Source organism: Heterodontus francisci, chromosome 1 (assembly GCF_036365525.1).
Source record: "Heterodontus francisci isolate sHetFra1 chromosome 1, sHetFra1.hap1, whole genome shotgun sequence".
In the NCBI taxonomy this organism is placed as follows: Eukaryota; Metazoa; Chordata; class Chondrichthyes; order Heterodontiformes; family Heterodontidae; genus Heterodontus; species Heterodontus francisci.
Window position 1 is genome coordinate 141,642,090 of NC_090371.1, and position 17,976 is coordinate 141,660,065.

Consider the following 17,976-nt stretch of genomic DNA (forward strand, 5'->3'; position numbering starts at 1 on the left):
TGGCCAAGGCTGCAATCTTTGCACTTTTGCAGCGCATTCATGGGGTCAGTGAGAGAAGGCCCCAGTGGTCATCCCTTCTGCAGTGGGGAAGCTGCCTCCAAGCTGCTGCCGGCCTCCAAACTCAGTCGAACACTGAGAGGTTCCTGGTGGAATCAGCAACTTTCCCCAGTTGATCCTTTAAATAGCCTAATTAGCTCCCCACCACTGCTGCGTGGGTCACCGCTGCCACATTGGCACCGCCGCTGGCAAGATTGCTTGGAAGTGGGAATATGTCAGGGAGCCAATCTGATGCGCAAGTTTCAAATTTTATCCCGGTCCTGCCTCCAAACCCACCGTTGTGAGGCCAACAGGATTCCAGACAAAAGGAGAAAAAAACTGAAGTGTGTACTCAAAATGTTACCCAACACTTCCTCCTTTGATGCTAACAGACTCTCTCTGAAGAAGGATGGAATTGTCATGGTAAGATGACGAAAAAACAAATGCACAAATTACCTTTTCTACAGCATTGCGTTGTTTCTACATGTGGAAATGGGAGTGGTACTAGAGGAATGCCTGTATCTGTGAAACTGCTTCCAACATGAGGTCGTGCATTCAGAAATGAAGGGAGGAAGTTGAGAAAAATGCAGATATAAAGATCAGCTAAATATCAATATTTGGAAACCTAACTGTCAAAGATAAAATCATTGGTAACTCACCCAATGACTTAATGTTTCCACAAAGCTTGAGTATGAGCTGCTCGCCCTCTCTCATTGGAAACTCTTCAGATGGCTCTGGTGGGCCTCTGTATCCTTCTTCACGCAGCTTAACCAATTCCCATTGTAAATCTTTGGATGGCACCATTTGGACTACGATGTGGTGAAAATTGTCTCTTTTGTGATACATAATAACATTAACCATAGTGAATCGGATTGCTTCTTCCAGTTCATGTATGAAAGGAATCAAGCAGCTATAATCGACTGAAGATGACAAGCGAAGGACTATAAATCTGTAAAGGAAAAAAGTTAAATAAAATTTACAAGACAGTATATTATTACTAATTATACAGCAGCAAATGCTTAGTTCTATACATTTCAAGTCCATCCCGTTACGTAAAGTCATACAGTTTCTCAAGCGTCTTAACCCCGAAGTCATAAAGATCGTCATAGCTGACCACAGCAGATGCTAAAGCATGCAAGCTATTGAGAAGCACAAGAACAACCTTAATACTCTATAATATATAAAAGGTTGGAATAAATTAGAAGCTGTAGAATAACATTTGTAGCTCATACTTATTTTGTCATAAGGCTGCCAATTTTATACACTATGGGCAGGATTTTATTTAGGTGACTGGGGTCTCAGTCACTGGCTGAAGAGCCGGTGAAAGCCTCATGTCACCTCTTTTGGGGAAGGCCTGCTGCATCAAGTGCCAATCAGGCATTTAACTGGGCAGCAGCAGGCCTTTCCTGGGATTAAGGACCCCAGTGATGGAAGTCCTGCCCGCTGAGAGCTGCTGGCCAATCAGAGGCCGACAGTTCTTTTTCTGAGCAGTGCCACTGTGACATTTAAATTAACATATGGAAAATCAAGCTGCAGGCCAGTAATTTTCTAGCAAGTATTTAAAGTGAGTTATTTTTTTGCCAGGAGTGACCATTTGGGGAATCAACTCACATGATTTGTCACGCAACTCATCCTTTCTCAGGATCTCAAAACTATAGAACTCCCTACGTCTCTCAGTCATCCAACTGCAACCTACAACCTTTTAAAACCTAAGCTTAGCATAATTTAAAAACTTCTTGCTCATTTACCTCAATGTCTCTCATTCTTTATATTTGGTGGTATTTGCATGATTCTTGCCAATGGTTTCCCAATTAAAATAAGATCTTTATATCAGAGAATCACTTCAATTTTGTAATACTAGTCCAGGATGATTGAGAATTCACTAAATCTGGTAATAAGAAATAGTAGAAACCGGGAAAATTGTGGGGGAAACCAAAAAAAAAGCTTAAACTAGATCTTAAGAGATAAGCCAAGAGCGAGCAAAATCTGAAACAAAATCACAGAATGCCACAAATGCAGAGCAGGTTAAGTTGCATCTGAATGAGAAAGACAAATGAACATCACTGATAGTATTTTAATTGAATGTTCTAATTTAGAGTCATACTCAAAATGTTACTCCTCAATTAACCTGCTGCACATTTCTAGCAGATCAGATTTTTATTGGAGTCTTTTTAAAAAAATATTGTGCATATTCTGAAATCACAGTCAGCCTATAACAGTTTCATACCTGTCTAGATGTTCAGCAATTTCAAATGCAACTAGCCCATTTTGCAAATCTTTCACGGTTACATTGTCCATCATCAGCCATTCCTCATCCTTGGAGTTAAATCCTAACAGTTTTAAAGATTCATTGCTTGTCTCTCCATGTTTTTTCACAGGGGCATTCATTGACCTATAAATGGACAGGTGACAAAATGCATACATAAAATAGCCTTGCTATGCTTTTTTTTGCAAATGTTAATCTTGTTTTGAAGTGTAAAAGTAATTTCCTCAAAACTCTATTTCTTTAATCTGTTTTACAGTTGTGGAATCAAGTTTGTGGAACGCTTTATAACCAGGGTATAGCAGTTAATCTCTCAATTTACCGAATGCGATGACTGCTTCTTCTTTGTACCATGGCCGTGACTGCTCGAGCATGGTCTGTTTCGTCTCCGAATCTCTTCTTGTCTGGGTTTGGTGGACAGGGCAAAGTGACAGTAATTGATTTCCGAAACTGCTGAGTAGATGGATGTTTGATATGAACAAGCGAGCTGGTAGAGATTATGGGATGATATATATCTTGTCTTAATTTCATTCCAGACAACAGCGTCGAATCAATTGGCTGAACCTATGAGAACAAATAGGCAGTGCACAAGTAAATAATCTGGCACATTTTCAACCCTTTTTATTTCTGAGGCGAGAGAGCACAGTTTCTGATCAATTTAGTCCAATTAACATGACGTGAAATTAGCAGAACCAATTGGAAAAATGAATGGAGATCCATTAAGCCAGATTCCCACTTACTTGGTGCCCCAACCAATTTTTCAATCAGGTACATTCATGGATCAAAATTATCAGCCAATTTGTAGTTAATTATATTTGCCAGTAATTTCTGTGAGAATTCTCTCTATTTTCCTCCCTAAATAGGCAGTGAATTGCAAAAACCCTGGAGAGATGCATAAACAAAGATCTGGTGGGAGATCATGGAACCCCTCGATGGCAATTCTACTTCATTACATTTTACATGCCATAGGTTAAACTCCCACATAATTACCTTATTTATTTCTGTATTGTGTTCAGTAATCTACTCACTCATATAAGATGAGCATCCAGGCTGCTGCATGTGGAAGAACAATATTAAGATTTGTAGTAGTATTCAGATGCTGCTTCTGAACATATTGACAATATTAGGCCACCCCGAAGATCAGCAAGGTAAATGCAGTGAAAGGGGAGTATCCTGATGGTGCATGGTGGATGTGCCGGGCTGGAAGATTATTTTTGTGGGGCCCAGAGGAGAGCTGCAGCCAAGTTTCCAGCCCTAATAATGCAATCCCACTGGAGTTATGTGGGTCAGGTATGGGAAGGACCCAGTTTTGGGCTCCAACTTCTTTAAGACTACTTTGAGGAAGGCTTTAGTTGGGCTCGGAGTCTGTCTGACTAGACTTTGAAAAAAATACAAAAAAAGGAAAGCTTACATAACTGCCGACATTAAAAAAAGTCCTTAAAATTCCAATCAGGATCAATATATAAGTGAGGCAGTAAGTTGGCGACTTGGAGCAATTTCGTTCTGGATGAGGCACAACAAAGGCTCAAAATGTAGTGCACACAATGATAACTAATGCCCTCCATGATTTATTAGCTGCAAAAATTCACCACAGGGGACTTAAGATTTTTAAATGTTACTTTTTTGGTGTGGACTACCTGGGAATCCTTTCCTGCATTGGAACAGCAAATTAAATCAAAGTATTGGAAAGTTTCTAGTATCCATGAAACCATAAACAAAAGATTCACCAGGGTAGATGTTTGTCTTCATCGCCTGGATGACAATCTGGCAGAGCAGGTGATTCAAGCTTTATAGGCGTCACCTGATTATCATTCTATTAAAATCAATGGAATGAAGATCAAACAGCTCTATAAAGGGAGGGTAATCTGCTCTATCGGATTGCAGTCCAGACAATGAAGACAAAGATTTACCCACTATCTTCAGGAGAGAAGCAGAGCAAAGAGGAAAAAGGTGGGAGGAGAAAAGGCAGTCGGATAACTCTTCCCTACCTTCGACTGAACTACCACAGGGGCACTGAATGATCCAGGGAGGTAGTTCAATGCAATTCTTGAATCCATGCTCAGCTTCAAGGCTAAACCTTTTCTAGGTACAGTAAATGTCTCTTTTCTTAAACAGGACACAACTAAAAAGATACCAAGTTTATATGTCTTAACCTCTGCACATGATCCCTAGATAAAGAAAATAAAGTAGTAAGTAGGGGAAATAAAACTTCATTTACATTTTTTAAAAGAAAGACATTTGGAGAGTGTTCTGTACATAAGGTACTAAATACCAGGCTAATATTTGCACTGATGATTGTTTACCAACCTTGTGTCCATTGTACATTCCCTCCAAGGAGATAGGACTCATATAACTTGAATGTTGTGTGGCATCTGACACCTTTACCATAATGTCACGATAATTCCCCCGGTAGCGTGGTGTGAATGGTATAGCAATCCTGACAGGAAATGGAATCTTTATCCTGGAGTCTGTACACTGAATGCTGATCACATTGCTAACCAGTTCTTCACCATGACTTACAACCATTGAACTCTTATCATTGATTATCCTACACAACAGTTTCTGGGTTATGATAAAAGGTGCTGTGACATAACAGGCAATTTGAGGATCATTTTCATCATCCAATTCTGTAAGAAGTCTTAAAAACAAACAGAAAGAAAAGCTTGTTATCCAATGATCTGTTATTGTCTAAAATAATGGATATAATTTTTCATTTTCTCTGGGGCTGACACTGATATATGTATAAACTATATTACATTTGTTCCTTTATCTAATTTTTACAAGGCCATTGATAAGGTGCTACAGTGGACTCATGACAAAGGTTAGATCCTGTGGAGTCAGGGGAAAAATAGGGGAATGACTATCAAATTTGCTAAAAAAAAGAAAATAGAAAGCAGGAAATAAGAGTAAAGGGTAGTAATTCAAGTTGGAAGAAAGAAGAAAGTGGTGCTCCACAAAGATCAATGCTGGAAACACTGTTATTCATAATTTGCATTCATGATTTGGACTTAGGAGCAAATAACTCAATATGAAAATTTTCACATGATACCAAACTAGTGGGGATATAGCTAACACTGAGAAAGAATGTAATACAGTACAAGAAGATATTAGGAAGCTTACAGACTGGTCAGTGAAGTGTCACTTTGTTAAATGTGAGATGATGCAGTTTGTAGGATAAAAAGAAATATCACCTCCACCTCAGAAAATAAGAAACTGAATGAGCTGAAGAGCAAAGGGATCTAGGGATAAAGGTGAACAAATCATGAAAAGCAACATCACAGATCAACAAAGCAATTAAAATGCTAAAGAGCACTGGGATTTATTTCTAGAGTTACAGAATTCAAACATAGTGAAGATATGCTAAACTTGTATAGGACCTTGGTCTGGCTGCATTGAGAGAAAGAGCTGTGCACAGTTCTGATCTCCATATTTTTAAAAGGACATAGAAGCACTGGAGAAAATGCAAATAAGATTTACAAGAATGGTATCAGAATTGAGAGATTACAGCAATCGGGAAAGATTGAACACTTTGAGGCCTTTTTTTTGGAAAAGCTAAGACTTAGAGGTGACCTGATAGAGTTCTTTAAAATTAGGAATGGGTTTGACAGGGTAGAAATGGAGAGAATGTTTCCACTTGTGGGAGAACTCAAAACTAGGAGCCATAAATACAAGGTAAATCCAATAGGGAAATAAGGAGAAATTTCTTTACTCAGAGAGTGGTTAGAATGGGGAACTCGCTACTACAGGAAGTGGTTGAGGCAAATCGATTAGATGCTTTGAAAAGGAAACTAGACAAGTACACGTGAGAAAAAGAAATAGAAAGGTTTATTGAAAGGCTGAGATGTGGCAGGTGGAATGGAAAAAGTCTCATTTGGAGTATAGACACCAGCACAGACTAGTTGGGCCAAATAGCCTTTTACTGTACTTCATATTCTATGTAATTCTATTTATTGCAATTCAATATTTTAGAAATTGTTAATAACTGTTGAATAAATAACTATAAATAACACCCCTACAGCCATACTGCACATGAAGGCATAGGAGATTAGAATACAATTGGTGAAGACAGAGTGACTCATTTTACGCCCCACCCGATTTTATGCTCCATTGACTTCAGTGGAGTGCAATATCAGGCGAGGAGTAAAATAAGCTTTTGACCCGAACCCACCCCTCTCTTACCAGGTTGGTGAGGTTACAATTGCCCCAATGTCATGCCATAGGAATTCATTTCCATAGCAGTGAATTGGGGCAGAGTGGATGCATTCACAAACTAGTTATTGACAAAATGTTGAAAACTGCTTGATAAGGATATTTGTACTTCTACTGGGAAGTTTTTATGTCTCTAATAGCAGGAAAATATGCAGGTAAAATTGTTCCATTTTGTATTAAACAAAAGGGAATTAAATATATACTTGAATAGAAGGAATTTGCAGGGCTTGGAGAAAGAACAGGGGAGTGAGACAAATTCAATTGGATGGCTCTTGCAAAGAATGGGCATAGATACGATTGGCTAAATGGTCTCCTTCTGCACTGTAAGATTCTATAATTCTATGAAGGTCCTTCTCTGATCCCTGACCTGACATCCATGTAGAGGAAAGAACTTGACTGAAAATGCACTGCCTGCTGCTCTCTAATCATTCAATCATAGAGATTGTGTGTGAAAGGCCTGTTTCTTCTGGCCATCTCTCTAAATGGACATTCGCTGGCAACACAACAGGATAATGAGATAGGAGAGACAGGAATGCCGCCTTCCATCTCATTGAGTGGCTGCTCTGGCCTGCAGCTGTTGGAGGTACATGGAGACCCCCAAGCCCCACCTATGAAATGCGATGTAAAGCACCTGTAGGCAATGTAATGGGGCAGAAAACCAGTGTCATGGGATTATGCCCCTGTTTCCTGCGGTTAGCAAGAAGTGAATAATTGTTCTCCGGTTGCTAAGCACAGTTACAGTGGCTTTTCTTTTACTGAGGCAGTCACATCAGCTCATGCTGTCTTACATTTATTCCCCCATTTCATCTTGTCTCCTATTCTTCTAGGCAATGCCACTCTGGGACACGATTTCCTGAATACAGGAAACCATATCAATCAAAATGTTCCATAGATTACCAAGGAGCAGTGCCAACACATCACTAAATTATGGGGCTGATTTTCAAAGCTGACTTTTGGGGCTCAGCAAGGCAGAAACAGCACAATAACTCTGAAGATCACGATAGCACTAACTTTGCCATTCTTGCTGTCTCTCCAGCTACTGCCATTTTTAACCAATCCTAGAAAAGGGTGGACAATCTTGGTCCTATGCTGTTTGTAGTGCCCCAACAGAATTTACACCGACTAATGGATGGAACATGTGCTGCGCCTGCTCTGCCCATTGTTACAAAGCATTGAGCAGCCTAACCAGTGGTGTTTAAAGGGACCACTGCACGCTGCTCATTCAACATGGCCAGAACTGCAATGACTTTAAATATTATGCAGAAATGAACATTGCTCTTAGCCCAACAGAAATCTTGCTACCCAATGTTGGCTGTCTGCGGCCCCTGCCCCCTGCAGTCGCACATGTCTCCCCCACCTCCCCCTCCCCTTCCTCAGTTTTAACCACTTGCTTCCAACTTACAAACCACGGAAGAACTGCTAGATTTCCCACCCACTGTGATTCACAAGCTGGCCACTGATCAAATGTAAATGAGGCCTAGCCTCCAAATGGCTCAGGCCTCTCACCAAGGACATTGTGTGGACAGCACATTCTCACCACCCACTGCCCACCCAATGCCTATATAACATCAACATAGTTCCCTGTGTCTTCACTCATTTGGCTATCAATGAAGTAACAAAAAAGATGGGGTTCATAAGCTGGTAGACCCACATGAGTTGAATCGCCCAACATTCTCCACTGAATAAAATTACAGCTCCTCCCCCTTAATCCAACAATAGTCAGACAAGATTGTTTTTAAGCTTATTTCTATGTATGCTGTTTCTACAATGTGGTGATGTGGCAGAAGCTTGTGCAGGACTGATTTGTTTGGTGTGTGAGGGTTTTTTGCATGATCATTTTGAAACATCATCAGATTATTTGCACATCATGTCAGGATATTGATGTTAATACTCAGGTTGTGACCAGTTTTAATTATCTGATTACGCATCTACGAAGAACTTTGAAGATGTTAACGGTGCTATATAAATGGAAGTTGTTGCTGATTTAAAAAGAAAAGATTATTGCCAAAGGAGTTCCCTTAAACATAATGTAACTTTTTCGCTGCACACCTTCTACTGAAAGCATTCAAGTTACAAAGGAGTACTGCATATTCAGTCATTTCAAAGGCCAGGAAGTGGCAATTCTATTCAGAATAAAAACTTTACTCAGTTCTTCAGGCTGAAGTTTCAGAGAGAAGTTAGAGTATGCTTTAATAAAATGGAGGCCTTTATTTGGCAACTGTATCTTTTGTTTTTATTCCTTCATGAGATGTGAGCATTGCTGGCAAGGGCAGCATTTATTGCCGTCCCTAATTGCCCTCAGGAAGTTGATGGTGAGCCACCTTCTTGAACGGCTGCAGTCCATGTGGGGTAGGTACACCTACAGTGCTGTTAGGAAGGGAGTTCCAGGATTTTGTTCCAGCGACAGTGAAGGAACGGTGATATAGTTCCAAGTCAGGATGGTGTGTGACTTGGACGGGAACTTGCAGGTGGTGGTGTTCCCACGTGTCTCCTTCCCTTGTCCTTCTAGTTTGTGGGTTTGTAAGGTGCTGTCAAAGGAGGCGTGGTGAGTTGTTGCACTGCATCCTGTAGATGGTACACACTGCTGTCACTGCATGCCGGTGGTGGAGGGAGTGAATGTTTAAGGTGGTGGATAAGGTGCCGATCGAGCAGGCTGCTTTGTCCTGAATGGTGTTGATCTTCTTGAGTGTTGTTGGAGCTGCACCCATCCAGGCAAGTGGAGAGTATTCCATCACACTTGTTACTTGCAGCAGAATTTCCAGCCTCTGACCTGCTCTTTATGTGGCTGGTCCAATTAAGTTCTGGTCAATGGCAACCACCAGGATGTTGATATTGGGGGATTCAGTGATGATAATACTGTTGAATGTCAAGTGGAAATGGATAGATTCTCTCTTGTTGGAGATAGTCATTGCCTGACACTTAAGTGGTGCAAATGTTCCTTGCCATTTATCAGCCTAAGCCTGAATGTTGTCCAGGTCTTGTTGCATGCGGGTATAGACAGTTTCAGTATCTGAGGAATTGCGAATGGTACTGAACATCATTCAATCAACAGTGAACATCCCCACTTCTGACCTTATGATGGAGGGAAGGTTATTGATGAAACAGCTGAAGATGTTTGGGTCTAGAACACTACCCTGAGGAACTCCTGCAGTGATGTCCTGGGGCTGACCAGGATTGACCTCTGAAAACCACAACCATCTTCCTTTGTGCTAGGTATGACTCCAAACAGCGGAGTGTTTTCCCCGATGCCCATTGATTTCAATTTTGTGGGGACTCCTTGATGCCACACTCTGTCAATTCTGTGCTGCTGTCAAGGGCAGTCACTCTCACCTCACCTCTTGAGTTCAGCTCTTTTGTCCATGTTTGGACCAAGGCTATAATGAGTTCAGGAGCCGAGTGGCCCCTCCAGAACCCAAACTGAGCATCTCTGAGCAGGTTAGTGCAGTGTAAGTGCCACTTGATAGCACTGTGAACAACACCTACCATCACTTTGCTTATGATCGAGAGTAGACTGATGGGATGGTAATTGGCCGGATTTGATCTGTCCTGCTTTTTGTGGACAGGGATTTCCCTGGGCAATTTGTGGTGGAATACAATTCTGTTGCGGCTGATGTCCCACAGAACCTCATGGATTCCCAATTTTGAGCTGCTAAATCTGTTCTGAATCTATCCCATTTAGCACAGTGGTAGTCCCACACAACACAATGGAGGATGTCCTCAATGTGAAGACAGGACTTCGCCGCCACAAGTACTGTGCAGTGGTTACTCTTGGTGCGTAGAATCACTCTTGGTGCTGGATATTGAAGTCTCTCACCCAAAGTACATTCTGTGCCCTTGCTCCCTCAGAGATTCTTCCAATTGGTGTTCAACATGGATGAGCACTGAGTTATCAGCTGAGGGAGGGCAGCAGGTGGCAATCAGCTGGCTTTTTCCTTGTTAGTATTTGATCTGAAGCCATGAGACTGTCACGGGGTCCAACATCAAAGCTGAGGACTCGCGGAGCATCTCCTTCCTGACTATATACCACTGTGCTGTCACCTGCTGATGGGATAGGACAGACCCAAGGATAGTGATAGAGAAGTCTGGGACATTTGGCTGTAAAGTCTGATTTGGTGAGTATGACAATGTCAGGCTGTTGCTTGACTAGTCTCTGGGACAGCTCTCCCAATTTTGGCACAAGTTCCCAGATGTTAGTCAGCAGGACATTGCAGGTTGTGCCTTTGTCATTTCTGGTACCTAGGTCGATGTCAGATGGTCTGTCTGTCTTATTGGACTTTTCTGTAGGTATGCTACAACTGATAGGCTGGCTAGGCCATTTTAGAAGACAGTTGAGGTCAACCACATTGCTGCGTGGGTCTGGAGTCACACATAAGGAAGGCAAATCTCCTTTCCTGAAGGGCATTAGTAAGCCAAATGGGCTTTACAACAAACCAATAGTTTCATGATCATCATTATTTTTTTTTTTAATTTTGTTTAGAGATACAGCACTGAAACAGGCCCTGTGCCGACCAACAACCACCCATTTATACTAATCCTATATTAATCCCATATTCCCTACTACATCCCCACCATTCTCCTACCACCTACTTACACTAAAGGCAATTTACAATGGCCAATTTACCTATCAACCTGCAAGTCTTTGGCTGTGGGAGGAAACCGGAGCACCCGGCAGAAACCCACGCAGTCACAGGGAGAACTCGCAAACTCTGCACAGGCAGTACCCAGAATTGAACCCGGGTCGCTGGAGCTATGAGGCTGCAGTGCTAACCACTGCGCCACTGTGCCGCCCACTGAGACTGAGACTAACATTTAATTCAAGATGTATTAATTAATTGAATTTAAATTGCCCCAGCTGTCATGGTGGGATTTGATCTCATATCTCTGAAGCATTATCCAGGCATCTGGATTATTAGTCCAGTAATATTACCACAATGCTATTGTCCCCAATGCTATATGTTTCTAAAATGTACATGCAGACTGTCAAGAAAACATGCTATGCTGAATGAGGAATTTTTAATTCATTGGTTGGAAACCTACATTAAACTTTCAAAAAGGAAAGCTGGGATCCTACATTTAACGTTTAAAAATCTGGCAGCCAAGATGGCTACCACAATTTGCATTGAAATACCTCACATTCCAGGACATCGAATAGGAGACGCATGTCTAACAAGACTCCCATCCAGGACAATGGCTTGGATAGCTGAGTAGATTATCCAGTATCACACTCATTAGCAGGACATTCAAAACAATCTTGGAGCATTCACTCGTGGAGAGATACCTCCAGGGGGTAAACACTGGCAAAATACAACCTGAGAGAGATTTAGGTTTTAGACTTTGGACCTCATTAAAAAAAAAGTATTGAGAGAACTACGTGACAGTCTCCCCAGTCTGTGTAAAACTTGGAGTTTTGTTACACACGGCAGACAAGCTTTAAGAGCTAACCGTGCAAGACCCCAGTGGGGCAGTATCTCTCTCTCTCTCTCTCTCTCTTTCGCCAGACATACTCTAAGCTTTGAATCTTGTCCAAGCCTATCATCACTACAGATAGAGACGCCAGGGAAGAAAGCCACCTATATCACTGTCTTCAAGAAAAAATTGAACCAGGTGGGCCAGCTGCAAAGTGCACTTCTACCAGCCAGAGACTTTGGAACCACAAATTCAGCCGGAAGACAATTGAATTACCAGACCCCACAGACTGTATATTATTTTTACTTATTCTGGACTCTAATCCAACCCAAACTATTCTTCATCACTCTGAAATCTATTTGTGTGTGTGTGATTCTTGTGTTTGTGTGCGTGAGTGTGAAAAATCAGAGCGTCGTTTTATTATTTTACTTAGATCGGGTTTAGATTTTGAGTACAATAAACTAACCTCTTTCTTGTTTAAGAAAACCTGTCCAATTGGTTCTTTTATGATCATAGCACATAGAGGGTTAAACACTCACTGAGTTGGTAAGCACATTCACTGTTTAAAAGAAATAAACCCTGTTGTGGTCAAACAAGGAGAGGGACAAGAAGGGAGCCTTTCGACCCCTTCTCACCTGATCGTAACAACCCTTTCATTGTAACTCTCAGCTACAGATGTCTGTTACGTTAGAAGAACGAACACCAATCTTAAATTGTACTATAAAGCCAACACAACTCAAGTCGTGAACAGTTCAGGGGTAAACTACTTAATACCAGAACTCTGAATTCCAATCTCAAAATAGGTTTGTAGCAGAGATAAGTTTGGAGGGTTCTGCAGGTCATGAATTCATATTCTATTTCACCCAAATTGGCAGATCAATAAGATTTTTCCCTCTTTCTGAGAAGATGGGCTTACCTGCTGCTGATAAATATTATAATGAGGAAAAAATGGAAAGGAAAACTGTAAATGCCAGCGGTCTGAATTGATGAAGAAAGAAAATGCGAAAAATGCAAAGCACAATAGTCAAAATGTGAAAAAGGAAAAATGTATTTATGTAGCATCTTTCATAACTTCAAGATAGCCCAAAGAGTTTTACAGCCAATGAAGTACCTTTTGAAGTGTAGTCACAGTTGTAATGCAGGCATCTTGACAAACAAGGGAGTCAAAGGATATCGGGGTAGGCAGGAAAGTGGAGTTTTATCCACAAACAGATCAGCCATAATCCTATGGAATGGTGGAGCAGGCTCAAGGGGCTGAATAGCCTAATCCTGCTCTTAGTTCGTATGTTCGTATGAATCACAGCATGTACCCACAAATAGCAATGTGATGTTAGTGGAGGAATACATTTTGGCCAGGACTCCCCTACGCTAAAATCTTCAAAATATCCCTGGGATCTTTTACATCCATCTGAAAGGGCAGATGGGGCTTCAGTTTTATTATATTTGAAAGACAGCATCTCCAACAGTGTAGCACTCCAAGTAGTGGAGTATCAGCCTAGATTTTGTGCTCAAGTCTGTGGAGTGAGACTTGAACCCACAATTTTAAAAAAAATTTATTTACAGATACAGCACTGAAACAGGCCCTTCGGCCCACCGAGTCTGTGCCGACCAAGAACCACCCATTCATACTAACCCTACAGTCATCCCATATCCCCTACCACCTACCTACACTAGGGGCAATTTACAATGGCCAATTTACCTATCAAGCTTCTAACTCAGAGGTGAGAGTGACTGTTGCCACAAAACTGACACATAATGTGTCAGCTGCATCTTTTATATTATAATAACAAACTGACACATATTATAATAACAAAACTGACACAATGTGTCAACTGCATCTTTTATATTATAATAATACCTGAATTGAAGAATTCTGCAAAGAAATGTTGAGGTCAAATTTATTTGACATTTCTGGTGGGTGTGGGTGAACATTATAACAGCTCTCTGGCCCTTTTTATGCCTGTCAGAATTTGTGGACCATTTGTGGGCAGTCACATTCAAGTTTGGAAGTGATGGTATACGACGTGATTTCTGAATTTATGTCCTTAGCAATGCTGGGCACAATGAACACCAGTGCGTCCCTATCATCCAGCATAGCTTAAGCAGTCAGAGGCTGCTATACTTTTGACATGCAGGCAGAGTGATCAACTTTGGAGGTTTCTTTGGAATTTACAATTATTTAATAAAAAAATTATGATGCAAATAATTACATGACAAAATTCATGTGCCTTGAGACTTTATCAGTAAATAGCATTTTGAAATTTTATCCTCGTCTTAATTAAATAGAAGTGCTGAAATCTTTGATGAAATGTAACATGGTATTCATTTTTATAGTAATGTAGGCAAGCCAAAGGCTATGTGAACCATTTTAACATCCAGGAACACTTTCATTAACTCTATTGTGCCAATAAAATGTAATTGAACTGAATTGAATCATGCTTACTCTCTTTGGGACCAGCCTCTTGGGTCTTCAGTTTTCACAGCTTCAGCTGGACATTTGGTAATCTCATTTTTATCATTTAATTTGTTCAGTTTTTTTTCATCAGCTCCACCAGTTTCTGACACAAGAGTGAGATGAATTTCCTTACTTCCACATTTATTACCAACTGACCCAGATTTTAAAATGTTGTCAGTGTCCTTGACTTCAGCGCTGCAATCAATTTCCTTTATTACTCGACGCTGATCCTTCATTTCATCTGGTGGCTGAATTCCAAGCTGGTTCTTGACTCCCTTTTGGCCAGGGAAGCACACATTTTCTGCCTGAAAATGCTTTTCTTTAATTTCAACAATGCTTTCTTTCTCAGTTCCATCATCTTGAACTATTTGAAAATTGCTACAACTGGAAACTTGAAGTCTGCTTCTCTTTTCTGTTCCCAAGCTACAATTTTTACTCTCAGAAATTAGCTGATTATTTTCAGACTTACTGGGAGGTGTTTGAAGGCTTCCTTCAACTTTCCTGCTCCCCTCTCCTCCTGAATTTCCATTTTGCTGGAAAAGTTGTGAGTTGGATAGTTCCTGACTTTGTTCCAAGATAAAAGAAGTTTGTGTGTCCTCATTTGTATGGCAGTTGATATTATATAGACTGTTTTCTGCACTTTTAAAACTTACGATAATATGGTTTAGAAAATTATTAGTCCTTTCCAGGTAATTCAAATGAGTGGTACTTACTGTAAAAAGATAATTATAAAAGCAAGCATTATTCCAACAATTAACATTTGTTTCCCATAATAAGAACACAGTCTGTGAATTTCCAATTAGCTGCTCCCGCTCCTCCACTGTAACTTCGCTGGAAGTGTGGCAGAACAGGACTAGCTCTGAGAAAATTTCTAGCCATACTTCCTCTTAGGAACGGGAATTATCTATTTTCCATGACAATCCTATTTCATTTTTATCAATTGCAACTTATCTGCACTCTCTCATCATTATCTTTTCTCTGTCAAAAAAGCAAACATATTTTGAATCTACTGATACAAAAACAAGAAATGCTGGATTCACTCAGCAGGTCTGGCAGCATCTGTGGAAAGAGAAGCAGAGTTAACGTTTCGGGTCAGTGACCCTTCTTCGGAACTACTGATGTTGTTCATCTCAATCATCTTTCAGGTAACTAATCCAACAGGTCAATTATCATGTGTATAAAATGTAGTTTAAAATGTACTCTCCTCTTTGGCTAAGTGGTAGCACTCTCACCTCTGTGCAGAAGGCAATGAATTCAAGACCCATTCCAATGACTTGAGTACAAAATCTAGACTGACGCTAGAGTGCAGTACTGAGGGAGGGCTGCGCTTTTGGAGGTGTCTGCTTCTGGATCAGATATCAAACCAAGGCCCCGTCTGCCCTCTCCAGTTGACGTAAAAGATTCCATGACATGATTTTGAAGAAGAGCAATGGAATTCACCCAAGTGTCCAGATCATCATTTATCCCTCAGCCCAACATCAGTAAAGCAGATTATCTGGTCATTACCACATTGCTGTTTGTGGTCACTGTATTTCTTACATTACAACAGTGGCTATACTTCAAAAGTACTTCATTGACTGTAAAGGGTTTTCTTTCTTACTTCTAGATTACAGCATGTATCCCTTCAAAAAAATTGAAAAACAAACTATGACTATTATCAGTAGAATTCTGTTCAGTGAATGATGGTCATTATTGGTTGCATGGTGTGGAATAGTATGTTGTAGCACCTAGAATGCTTAGGCCCTGTTACTATGAGCTGCTAGTCACAGACAAGGACTGAGAGAAGGAGTACGTATATAATAAAAGCAAAATACTGTAGATGCTGGAAATCTCAAATAAAAACACAAAATACTGGAAATACTCAGCAGGTCTGGCAGCAACTGTGGAGAGAGAAGCAGAGTTAACGCTTCAGGTCAGTGACCCTTTATCAGAACTGGCAAATATTAGAAATGTAAAAGGTTTTAAGCAAGTAAAGCAGGGGTGGGGCAAGAGATAACAGAAGAGAAGGTGTTCATCGGACAAGGTCACAGAGAATAACTGACCAGAAGGTCATGGAGCAAAGGCAAATGCGATGTTAATTGTGTGGTGAAAGACAAAGCGCGAGTACAGAGAGGGTGTTAATTGACAGAAAAATGAACAGCCCTGGCCCCAAGCACAAACATAAAAAAAAGTGGGTAGGCACAGTAGAAACAAACTAAACAAACTAAAATAAAATAAACAAATAAAAAAGAAAAAAATAACTAAAAATAAAAATAAACGGGGGTCCGTCATGCTCTGAAATGATTGAACCCAATGTTCAGTACAGCAGACTGTAGCGTGCCTAATCAGTAAATGAGGTGCTGTTTCTCGAGCTTGCGTTAATGTTCACTGGAACACTGCAACAATCCCAGGACAGATTTGTGGGCACGAGAGCAGGGGTGTGTGTTGAAATGGCCAGCAACCGGAAGCTTAGGGTCTTGCTTTCAGACTGAGGGGAGGTGTTCCACAAAGCGATCACCCAATCTGCGTTTGGTCTCTCCAATGTAGAGGAGACCACATTGTGAGCAGCTAATACAGTATACTAAATTGAAAGAAGTACAAGTAAATCGCTGCTTCACCTGAAAGGAGTGTTTGGGTCCTTGGATAATGAGGAGAGAGGAGGTAAATGGGCAGGTATTACACCTCCTGCGATTGCATGGGAAGGGGACAAGGTGGTGGGGGTAATGGAGGAGTGGACCAGGGTGTCGCGGAGGGAATGATCCCTTCAGAATGCTGACAGGGGAGGGGAGGGGAAGAGGCGTTTGGTAGTGGCATCACACTGGACGTGGCAGAAATGACGCAGGATGATCCTTTGGATGTGGAGGCTGGTGGGGTGGAAAGTGAGGACAAGGGGAACCTTGTCGGGGTTCTGGGAGGGAGGGGAATGGGTGAAGGTAAAGATGCAGGAAATGGGCCGGACACGGTTGAGGGCCCTGTCAACCACAGTGGTGGGGGAATCCTTGTTGAGGAAAAAGGAAGACATATCAGAAGCGCTGTCGTGAAGGTAGCATCATCAGAGCAGATGCGTCGGAGACGGAGAAACTGGGAGAATGGAATAGAGTCCTTACAAGAGGCAGGGTGTGAAGAAGTGTAGTCGAGGTAGCTGTGGGAGCTACCAATCTGTCAATTAACACCCTCTCTGTACTAACACTTTGTCTTTCACGACACCATTAACATACCATTTGCCGTCGCTCCATGACCTTCTGGTCAGTTATTCTCTGGGACCTTGTCCTATCAACACCTCTTTTGTTATCTCTTGCCCCACCCCTGCTTTACTTGCTTAAAACCTTTTACATTTCTAATATTTGCCAGTTCTGATGAAGGGTCACTGACCTGAAGCGTAAACTGTGCTTCTCTCTCCATAGATGCTGCCAGACCTGCTGAGTATTTCCAGCATTTCTTGTTTTATTAAGGAGTATGTAGATGCTAGGCTCTGTGGTGTGATTTGCTCAGTCTTATTCTGTTTTAATATTTGCAGGGGATTATGTAAGATTGTTTGTGAGTCAGCTATGAAATGGTGACATGGCAGTGAGCTCCATATGTGAGGTTGATGTTATCAGATTGTTTGCTGTCACGTTGAGTAAGTTGC

The 17,976-nt window shown here is 41.2% G+C and overlaps 1 protein-coding gene across 1 annotated transcript in view; it reads right to left on the reverse strand.

Annotated features, from left to right (window-relative positions):
• dthd1 (death domain containing 1) overlaps positions 1-14,841 on the reverse strand; it is a 50,490-nt gene extending 35,649 nt beyond the window's left edge. Inside the window, exons 1-6 of the mRNA XM_068009432.1 lie at positions 14,358-14,841; positions 4,607-4,937; positions 4,288-4,467; positions 2,622-2,863; positions 2,264-2,428; positions 696-985 (exon numbers count right to left, since the gene is read on the reverse strand). Coding sequence (XP_067865533.1) covers positions 696-985; positions 2,264-2,428; positions 2,622-2,863; positions 4,288-4,467; positions 4,607-4,937; positions 14,358-14,605 — 1,456 coding nt within the window. The 5' untranslated portion in view covers positions 14,606-14,841. The remainder of the gene's footprint in view (positions 1-695; positions 986-2,263; positions 2,429-2,621; positions 2,864-4,287; positions 4,468-4,606; positions 4,938-14,357) is intronic.
• Positions 14,842-17,976: the final 3,135 nt, after the last annotated feature.